Source organism: Plasmodium knowlesi, assembly GCF_000006355.2.
Source record: "Plasmodium knowlesi strain H genome assembly, chromosome: 3".
Lineage (NCBI taxonomy): Eukaryota > Apicomplexa > Aconoidasida > Haemosporida > Plasmodiidae > Plasmodium > Plasmodium knowlesi.
In genome coordinates, this window is record NC_011904.2 from 270622 (window position 1) to 281878 (window position 11257).

The 11257-nt window shown below is 41.8% G+C and overlaps 2 protein-coding genes across 2 annotated transcripts; one reads left to right on the forward strand and one right to left on the reverse strand.

Annotated features, from left to right (window-relative positions):
* Positions 1 to 102: 102 nt before the first annotated feature.
* Positions 103 to 3540, forward strand: PKNH_0305600 (conserved Plasmodium protein, unknown function; the record flags this gene model as incomplete). Its single annotated transcript, XM_002260999.1, has 1 exon — positions 103 to 3540. The coding sequence occupies one exon, from the start codon at positions 103 to 105 to the stop codon at positions 3538 to 3540; it is 3438 nt and encodes a 1145-aa protein (XP_002261035.1).
* A 668-nt stretch (positions 3541 to 4208) lies between these two features.
* PKNH_0305700 (conserved Plasmodium protein, unknown function) lies at positions 4209 to 9760 on the reverse strand (the record flags this gene model as incomplete). Its single annotated transcript, XM_002261000.1, has 6 exons — positions 4209 to 4277; positions 4432 to 4532; positions 4690 to 4816; positions 4934 to 5075; positions 5239 to 9466; positions 9700 to 9760. 6 exons carry the CDS (start codon positions 9758 to 9760, stop codon positions 4209 to 4211), a joined length of 4728 nt encoding a protein of 1575 aa, XP_002261036.1.
* Positions 9761 to 11257: the final 1497 nt, after the last annotated feature.

Here is an 11257-nt window from a genome sequence, read left to right on the forward strand (position 1 = left end):
CGTACCGAATCGGTAGACAACGAAGGGGTTCAAAATTACACGTTTTACAAGCTGCTATAATATGCGTTATTCTTTTCATATAGGAAGGAAACTTCTGAACAAATGAGTTACGAATGGTTGGATGCCCTCCAATGGAGCGGAAACAGAAGTCTGGAAAGTGGAAGAGAAGAAGAAGGAGAAGAAGAAAAAAGAACAAATTGCTATGAACTCATAAATGACAAAATTTTCGTATACAGATGTAACACATGTCTGTTGGTATTCACCTGTGTGCATTCCTTTTCGAATCATGTGTTGAATGAGAACCACCAAATAAAGCAACTGAACTCTCTGAAGAAGGGTAAGTATTTTAATTGCCTCAGGTGTAAGTACGTTTGTTTAAGCATCGCCAAAATTATAAATCATATAGAATTGTACAATCACTGTCATAACATTCTGAGGAAAATAAAAAGGAACATGATTTACAATGGAATTGCTTCTTGTTCATGCAAAGTCAAATGTTATACGTTTTACTCGCAAAATAAACATTGTCTCACTACTGGGGATCCTATTCTGGCCGAATATGAAGGTGTCCCGAACTTTCAACCGATTGATGAGGGTGCCATGTGTTCCTATGATCAGAGTGATTCTCACGAGGATGGAGATATGGAGTTCTTTCCAAAGAGGGCAGAAATACCTCCTAAAAAGAATAATTTACTTTTGATGACACCCCCTAACGTTCCCATTCCACATTCTTCTTCTGCCGATGTCTGTGGGGATTCCCCCGGGGATAAATCCCTCAGGAGGAAAACTCTAGGCTTCATTCTCAACACCACGGGTCAGACAACCTCTAACGCAACAGATGCGAGGCACCCCTCCCCTGCACACATGAACATCGCCCCCATGCCCTGCAACCAAGTCGGAGAACAAACGGAGCTGAGTCCAATTTGCACGGACATAAACAAAATAAATGACTTCAATGCAGTTCTGTTAAATCTGGAGAAACAAGAAAAGGAGAAAAAACGGGGCGTGAAAAATGAAGAAAACAGCTACACCACAGATGCCACAAGAAACTTACTCCTTCACATTTATGAAAATAATTATCATTTAAACAGAATAAACAAGAATAATTCTTTCCACCATGATACCAATCACAATGAAAAAAAATGTGATATTCTGGAGGAAACTCAAGGCCAGTTTTTCTCCTCCCCTTCTGCCTCAAATAATGGTAACAATTTTTCTGCTAAAAATTATGACCCTTTAAGAAGTTACCGCTACAACGACTACGAACAAGGCGCTTTCAATTTGTTCAGCGAGGAACAGAATATCAGGGTAGGAACACGCGGAGGGTATATCCCTTATTTAACACCCCAATGGGGACATCCTCAAAATGGGTCTAACATTCCAGACAGGAAAGATAAAATCGAGACGACTACATCCCACAGCGCTTTCCACGAGTCGACCCCTTCCTATATCACCGGGGGTAAAAATACAAGGAACAAATCTACACAAAATAGGCCACCAAATTATAACCCTATTTTTGAGGATCATCACAACTTGGACCAATATCTCAGTTCAGAACATGGGAATAAAATTGATCTAAATATGGAAGGCGAAATGGAAGAAATAAAAAGTTCTTTTTTGCACTCCATTCAGAACAGTGCAAAGAAGCTAGCTGAGTTGGATACACTGCATATGTATGAGAAGACAGAAGATGCATCCTTTTTTTGCAGTGATCCCTCTAGTGCGTATAGAAACATCAAAGAAATACACACAAATGTTGTCGATCAGATGGACACTCATCCGAATGATACAACTAGCGGAATGAATTATGTGGATGAAGAACAAATGGAAGATTCCATCAAGGGAGAGAAGATCTCCCCTTCAGAAGAAGATTTTAAAAAATACTTCTGCAAAAATTTCCTTTCTCATATATTTGATTATCAGCCGAGAAGCATGATTTCCCCAATGGACGGGGCTCACAGTACTGATTCTGGGGAACCTTCCAATGGAGAAACGGCTAACGTGATGGAAGATACATACTGGGATGCGCGTCATGACATGAACCTGGTGAATGACAACAGAACGCATAATGTTGCTAGGCGGAAGACACCAAATAGAGAACCCTTCACTGAAATGGCGTATCCTCACAGGGAGGAAGCAACAGATGCACCTCTGTATCTTACTCAAAGGATTGATGATAGTAGCTCGTTTTTGTCTCCTAAATATTGGCAACCTAACATGGATGAAATGGAGAGGATACATTACGGGCACATGGATGGGGAGAGTAGCAGGGAGGTTAACAGGGCGAAAGTAGGAACAACCAATCAGCTGAGTTACATGAAGTACATAGTCGGGGGGGGTGAACCAGGTAAAGATTTCCGCACTACAAATCCTTTTCCCTTAGTAGATAGTTCATTAACATATGTGAATAAGAAAAGCAATGAAAATTTCACCGAAGAAAGAGAAAAAAAAAAACAACTGGATTTACTAACCTTGTATTGTCTGCAGGAAGGGGGATTCCCTTATACGTATAGTGATGTCAAAAATGAAGACAACAATGGATACGTGCAAAACAAGGATGATAAACAAATTTCCTCCCAATTGAATAAAAACTCCCACCATTTTAATCTGCCATATGAAGACTCCATTCTCTATGGCAAATGTTTCAACGGATGGGAAGCAGAAGAAGAAAATGACAAAGAAGAAAACCGCCTCCATAGGAATGACGGGGCTCCCAGTTTTATTGCGGCTGCGATGGGTGCATACAGAGGACTGGGAAATACAAACACGCAAAAAGATGCACCACAGCAGATAGTAGTAACAAAGGGGATGAATCAATGGAATGCCAGTGCGAACCAGTTAACCACCTATCCCTCCAACGGAGAAAATATAAACATAAGACACTTAAGCCTACCAAGCAGAGACAAGACAGAGAGCAACCCAACTAACAATACATCTTCGCGCACACAGGAGCAGATTCTTAAGAACATTTTTGAAGATTCCTCTGATGATAAACAGAACATCAGAACGCCCAGTGAGACTGCCGCTTTAAATAAGAAAAGACAATCGTTTATCGACGAAGTTAGTGAAATTAAGAAATTGATTGAAGAGGAAAACAAAAATAATAATCAGCCAAATTTGACACACATGAATCTTACGCATGGACAGAGAATGGAACCTGCTATTCCTTTTCATGGAGAGAGGAGCAATTTCTCTAAAATAGGGGACACGAAGAAGCAGAATTTTTACCTTGGTAATCGAAATAAGGATGATAGAGGTGCTTACCCGAATTTCAAATCCATTCGGACTAATGACTCCCGGGGGGAAGGCACCCATTGGGGGATCCCCCCTGAGAGGGTAAACTTCGGGAGCGGCCACTTCCACAATGGCTACTTCCAGAGCAGTCGCATAGACAAGGACTTGCAGAACCACCGAGACAACCCCTTAGATAGCCGCCGGGATCACTTCAGTCGCGGTCACCAGCAGAGGAAGAAATCAACGGACGACGAAAAAGACCATCGTTTTACCTCGAATCTGTCCAAATGGCAAAGCAGAAGATGACTGGGAAATGGTACCCCCACCAGACCTATCCACCAGATCCGTCCACTTGGCATTCTATTCTTTTCCTGGCAAGAAATTCTGACCTTTTTTTTTTTTTTTTCCGTATGTTGAAATTTTTTTTTTTTTTTTTTTTTTTCGCTCCCGACCAACAAGCGATTCCCTCTTTAAGTGACAATTAAATGTCTGAATAGTTAAACAAAAAAAAAGGAGGTTATCATATTGCACTAATTTGTATGCTTAATTATGTAAAAAAAAAAAAAAAAAAAATTAAGAAAAATATCAAAGTAATCAGCCAAATGGGTCTTTTTCACTTATGCGAAAAATGGTCCACTGGAACGGATGGAAGACAAAAAAAAAAAAAACGGTTTGTGAGGTGGTTTTCATGTTACACACTGAAAATACGTCAGAATTAAAAAGAAAATTGGGTCATAAAAGAAGGAGATGATAAAAAAAATGAGGAAGGACATATGCACCTGAGGGGGTGGTGCTGAAGGAAAATTCCTCCACAAAGGAATGACAAAATGAATGTAGGTTTAATATTTTGAGCTAATTAAAAATGAAAAAATAGAAAGGTATACAGCGGAACAAAAAAAAAAAAAAAAAAAAATATGCTGAATGGATAAGCGGCCAAGTAGATAAGTGACACGCCATCAGTGAAGAGTGCCAAATCAATGCACAGCTGGGTTGACTTCTGCCTGCTTTATCTGCTCCCTGATGTTGGTGCACAGGATAATAAGCTGCATAGGGAAGGGATGACATAAAAAAAATGGGACAAAGTGTTAATGGCCAGATCGCAAAAGGAAGGGCAAAGTACTCAACGGAAGAGGTATCCACCATGGAGAAGAAGCCCTTCGCAGAGGAAAAGGCGCTTTGTGCCGAAGACTCTCATACCTCCTTCGTTTTCAAACTTCGGTACATGAGGTGCATCTCCACAACGTTGTCCAGGAATTTGTTTATGGCCCTTTTGAACTCGTTCTTGTAGTAGACGCCCTCTGCAGAAGGGGGAAAAAGAGAAGCACGTTTTGGCGATCGGTTCGTCGGTTAGTCAACTGGGTACGGACGCACTTGGATCACCGCCCATATAATACGCCTCGTCGTTTGTCCATCAAGACGACATGCTATAATTTGGTTCCCTCCACACATATGTACCCTTTTGCAGGACGAAGTGAATAAAGCTCAGAAGGCACTCGCAAAACTTAAAATCATATGGAGGCGCGCAGAAGGCCAGCGTCTTTATGATGAACAGCCTGATGAGGGCCTTATCCAGCAGGTGAACCTAAAGATGCGAAAAAAAAAAAAAAAAAAAAAAAAAAGATTGTAAAAATTGGTGCTCCGGTACTGGGGCAAATATTTAGACACATGTATATACAACGGGGAAATATCACCCACTTACCATCGACTTGATAACGCCCACCACATGGCAAAACATATTTTCGAAGCGCACCATGTACACGAAGAACAGAATTAGGTTTTCTCGCAGCTCGACGAACTCCTCCAAAGATTCCTCTTTCTCGATTATGTAAATGTACAGCTCCCTGTGTGTGCAAAATATGTGTGCATAATATGTGTGCGTGTAAATGGATAATGTAGGGGGAGAAAGGCTGTAAGAAGGTAGTTCAAAACAACGCCCATGCATCTGCGTATGTGGGTCGACCAACGCAGATGATCCTCCCCCCCTATCCAACCCCCTTAACTTACTTCAAAAAGTGCAGCGCAAGGTCTCGCTTCTGCGGGTACTTGTCGACGATGTACTTGAGTAAAATAAATTTCGGGTACACCAAATTAACGCGCAAAGAATTCACATGTTCGTATACATTAATGTACACATATCTGTAAATGAGAGAAGCTGATATGTTACTGTTCATCCGAGCCAGAAGAAGTTTGTCCTTCGTTGCTTCTGAGTAATTCCCATGAATAATCTGGTATATCTGGTATATTTCGTTTTGTGCGTATTTCAAAAAAGTGTTGTATGTTAATCTAAATTTTTGAAACAAATTGTAAAAATAATATTTTTTTTTTTTACTTGCTCGATTTATTTTCAATTTTTTTTTGCTCCTAACATTTTTGAATATGGTGCTTCTTACTTCATCACACGACATCACTTCCGTTTTCAATTCAAGCATATCATCTACAGCGTTGCTTGCATTTGAGTTGTGCGTGTCGCGACTTTGAGGAGGGGAGTTTTCCCTTGTGGGTGTCTTCTCCACTGAATGCGCTGTTGGACCCTCTTCGTTCTTACCTCCCGGTGGATCACCATCAGATGCTGCATTTGCATTGCCACCCTTTTGGACTACTTCATTTCGAGGAGACCTCCTTCGATGCTCCTCTGTTGGTCCCTCTACGAACTCTGGAACTGTCCCATCTTCCTGCTCCAGTGATGCTACCCCCTTAGCAGCTTCATCAGGGTTGTCCACATGAATGGGCATACAGTTCTCTTTCGTTACGTTGGAACTTTCCTCCGCCTTCAAAACGGGTGCAGGCCCTTCCCCCCTTTTACACTTTTCCATTTCATCATTATCCACTTCATGTTTCTCCATCTTCCTCTCCACCTGCACTTCACTGCCACCCCCCCCGTATTTGCTTCTCTTCTTAAGTATAGACTTTCTCAATGCGGGTTCTTTTTTCACTTGGAAAAACTGTTCGTATGTTCTCTTGCCTGTGGATTTTCCTACCGCGCTAAGCCCTGGGAAGAGGATTCCTTCCGATGGGGCGTTCACCTCGGATGAGTACTGTGCCCTGCTTAGGTTTCCATACTGCTCCTGTTGGAGTAGTGACTGATGGTTCGGTTGATGTTGTTCTTCCTCCCCCCCGTTGTCGCTTTCCCCCCCATCGTCGCTTTCCCCCTCGTCGTCACTTTCCCCATGGACGCCATCCACTGCCGAAATCGCGTCGTCGTAAACGTTAAAGTACGCCGCGGAGTACTTCCTAGAAGCACCCTCCCCACATCGCTTAAAGAATGAAGCGTAGTAATGGTTGTAAACGTATTCATACGGAGAGTAGGTAGTCAGATAAATAAGGACCTTACCGTACAGTTTGTACATGTTGTTGAACAGAAGCTCATTGTTAGATACGTATATGTTTATTGCATTGTTGAGGAAGACGATGTCTCTCATATGAATCAAAGGAATTTTCTCGGCATAGATATTTATCCTTAAAAATTCTCTACCGTAATTAAAATCTTCCTTTCCATACTGAGATGCTGATGGAAGGAGCAATTCACTAGGTGTGCTTTTTGTCTTTCGTGATTTTATCTGAACTTCATTGTTTTCCGAATTCACATTTGATAGAAAATCTTCCGATTTTATCGAGCTATAAATTTCGTTGCTCAAATTTTTGCTGCGATTAGATACACTCGTTTTGTTGTCATTCATTTCGCTACTTTCACCATAAGGTTCGTTCATTTTTTCCTTCTTTCCAATGTCTAGGCTGCTCCCAAACAGGCTATTTTCTCCGATAGAATTATCTCCAATAGAATTCCCACCCCCTGGAGGGATATCTTCACTTGGGTTATGAATTTCCGCTCCTCCTGGAAAAAGGGGATCTTCCTTATCGGATGAACTACCTCCAACGGATTGGCTACCTCCAACGGATTGGCTACCTCCAACGGATTGGCTACCTCCAACGGATTGGCTACCTCCAACGGATTGGCTACCTCCAACGGATTGGCTACCTCCAACGGATTGGCTACCTCCAACGGATTGGCTACCTCCAACGGATTGACTACCTGGAACGAATTGACTACCTCCAATGGATGGCCCTACAGAGGAGGCGTGATCTGCCTGTGCAGCAGGGGGTAAGTCCCCACGCCTGCACACCTCCTCCAGGTTACTTCTGTTGATGTTAGAAAAGTTTGAATTAAAATCTTCATGTTGTTCTGGGTGGTGAAAGTGGAAGGAGCAGTGTTCTCCTCCCTCAGGGGGAGTACGATGTCGCTTTAATTTGGTGTTACCATCATTCGAATTATTGTTCTCAGGAGATTCTTTCCCCCCAAGATGGTTCCTCCTTCCATGGGAAGAAAACATGTAAGTGGAATCAAACAGAAGCAACTTATTTCCATTAAAGGCCTTCAGAACATTGACGATGGCATCATGTAGAGAGACAATATCCGAATGGTTTATCTCCATGCAACCTTTATTTCTAGCCATGTATATATTTCTAAAGGTGCTATATAGACTGCTATAACTGCTTAAATTATTAATCCTTAAAGTTAAAAAGGTGATACTCACTTCGTTCTCCACTACCTTGGCGAAGTAATTATTACATATTTTGTGAAGGTTAATGTCCTTATATAGAATGTAGAGAGATAGGAATTGGGAAAGCCTCCTCATGCTGTTGTCGTTGTTGTTCCTATACATGTACTCAAGAATCATCTGCGCATAGATGTAGGAATTTTCGCTAACACATATATTTTTGCATATTCTTAACAGTGCTTCTTCTTCTTCGGGTTCTTCCAAAAGAAGGAATTTTTGAATTTCTTCACTTACCCGAAGTGTAAATACATTAAAATTGCTCGTGTAGGTGGCTATGTTACTCTTTTCTTCATCGTCGTCGAAGTAGTATTTATTCACATAATCTTCGTACAGGCAGGAGAGGAAGGGATCTAAATATCTGTCCTCATAAAGTTTTAGTATCTCCTTCACTACATACTTGCTGCTGAGTATCTTCCAGTAGAAGGGGGGTGGCTTCCATGCATACATGTCTCTATATTCGTCCATGAACTTTAGTAACTTGCTCGTTTCATATTTCGTCGACAGGAAGTCACACAACGCTTTGTACAGGTGCTCCAGGTCATTCCTTTGTCGAACGACCCTTTGTCGACGCACCCCTCGCCGCTGCTGACGCCGATCTAAGCGTCTCTGTAGGCGGTGTCTTTGGCGCTTCTCTTCACGCCTTCTTTTCCGCTTCACTGCACGCCCTTTGTCCACCTCACTTGGATTACACAATTCTTCATAATAAACACGATGTTCATTCCTCGGCGAGATTGGCATCTGCTCACGGAAGGGTCCATGCCGATTTGTATGCCTCCCCACCAATTGGTCGTCTTCCACACCTTCTACACCATAACATTTGCGCTTTCGCTTTAAGTGAGCATTTCGCTTCTCTGGGGGAGGCTCTCCACTGCTCATTCTGATGCGCTTCTCCCTCTTGGTGTATTCCATTCCATGGAGGTGGTTCTCCCCTTTTTCTGCACCGTCTCCGGTCAGGTCTTCTTCATCACTGTATATCCATCCATAAGAATCATCGAAGGGGTCGAGTACTATAATATTTTCTCCTTGGGCACTTTCCTCATTTATAACATTTGACGGAAGGATGAAATTGTTATAATAGCAAAAGAGATAATTAATATATTTATTTTTCGCCTCTAACTTGTGAATGCCTTTTTTTCTTTCTCCATTTTCTTGTTTCCCTGGATGATTCTGTAACTCATGTCTTCTCTTCCTTTGGGTAATTTTCTTCACCAACTTATACACTTTTTTTCGTGCACTCATTTCCCTTTTCTCTTCCTGTTGTGTACCTTTTCCTTGCCTGTTCATAATATAATCCAGGTCATTTAAGTATTCGGTTAGGGTTAGGCATAACCAGGAGTAGCCTACGTAGTTGTCTATCAGTTTGTTAAGGAGCAGCCGGTTTATATTTTTCACAATTATGAAATCTTCATCCCCAAATTCATAGTTCAGCGTCGTTTCACTTCCGTCAAGGGGGGCACTCCTCCAGGGAGGAAATTGCGTTGTTACCACGGATGATCCGGCTTGTCCTGCTGATATGCCTTTCGCTTTACCCGCCCTTTCGGCACTTTGGTAACTTTTTACAAACTCAAAGTTATCATTCTTCACGCAGAAGAAGAGGTAGGAGCAGAGTCTCTTCAGAATGGGAAATATATCTTCGTCGAGAATTGCATCCGTCTGCTTTAGGAAATCTATTCCCTCTAGAAATGTTAAGTGGAAGGTGAGGAGAAAAAAACAACAAGTGAATGCCAAATATGTTACAAGACGGTGGAAGGGGATGCACAGCACAGATTACATCGTACATGCACACTATATGCGTGGTTCACAAAAACGCGAACTGCAGAAGGAAAACGCTGGTTGGCAGAACGCCTAAACGGAAGATATCTCTACCCGTGCTAAGATGGAGGTGTCAAACAGATCACCAAGTGGTTACCTTTAAACTGCTCGAAAGAGCAGTTGCTTAGTCCTATGGAACATTTCTTATTCTTCTTCATGGTGGCATCTTTTTGGTGGACAACAGATATTTTGGAAGTGTACCTAAGCGGATGCTCACTACCCTCCCCGTTGTGCATCAACCTATGTTACAGTGGTCCAAACAAGTTGTCTTTTCTCCCCCATGCAAAAATAACGACACAGTTACATTATATTTCTTTCCTTATGCATGTACATGTGCTGTCGGTCAGGCGAATTCAAACGGTTCCGGCGAAATCAGGTTCGTACCTTCATACATATGTGTGCATACGCATAGAGAGGCCATTTCTGAATGTTTAAGAAGGAACGCACTCTACCACCGAATGTCTACCGACGTGGCACACCTTTTCGAGAGAAATTAACTCAGCCCAAACTACACTATATATGCGTTGGGATGATAATGTACACACACGAGGGAGGGGTATGTCAAAATGGTGCGTAAGTATGTACGGTTACAAACGAAAGGGGTAAATCAGTTCTCTGCGGATGATTGTGTCCAGGTGCCCCTTAGGAAGATCGTTTCACAACCTATCAAGTGATGCGCGACATACGGTGCTACACAAATAGGGCAGAGGCACCCGGGTGGGCGAAGCATCCAACTTTCCCAATTCAGCAAACAAACTTCAAAAAAAAGAAAAAAAAAGAAAAAAAAAAAAAAAAAAAAAGGAGTTTAAGGCAAAGACCACTTTCCAAAGTTGTTCAAGTGTAAAGTTCACACCAAAGGGGGGCACAAAATGTGCGAGAGCATTTTTAATTTCCCCCCTCCCCATGCGCGCCGCAAAGCGTATGCGCAGATAGCACGCATGCGTGGTTAGAATGTTTGTGCAGTTTGGCATTTCCCCACTGGCAGCGTGGCATACTCCGTCAAATGGCATATTCTCCAAAAGTGCACATTTAAAAAAAAAAAAAAAAAAAAAAAAAAAAAGGACGCCAAAATATCCCCCAGGAAATACACCTTCCCCAAGGTGGAGGCAATTTTCATTTTATTCTATTTGCACATAAAACGCAAAATGGAAAATATGGCCGAAAAAAAAAATGCTGAAAAAAAAAAAAAAAAAAAGCGCGCGCTAATTTAGATTAAATGGGAGAAAATATTATTTCGCATTTTTTCCCTCCTTGCATATGCATTCAAAATTTTTTTTTTTTTTTTTTTTTACAAAAATTGGATGTGTACGCAAAATCGCGAACGGGAAAATTATTACCCCTCGATTTGATCACCTTTTTTTTTTTTTTTTTTAGCATTTTTTTTCCGGCCATATTTTCCATTTTGTTGATGAGTCTTTCATGACATTGTTGCTATTCCCTTGTGCTGGTTCGCCGCTTTGTCATTTGTTTCTCCGCCTGTCCACTTCGAGCACAGAGAAATACCACGCACATGGTCACATGTTGATCGATTGGTAACCTTTTTAACTTTTTGTGGCCACTCGAAATACTGTTACCACCTCCATTTCCTGTAGCCAAAAGGGGTATTTCTTGAGGGACGCAACCGGGCGAATATGTTTTTTTCCCCCCCCGATTTG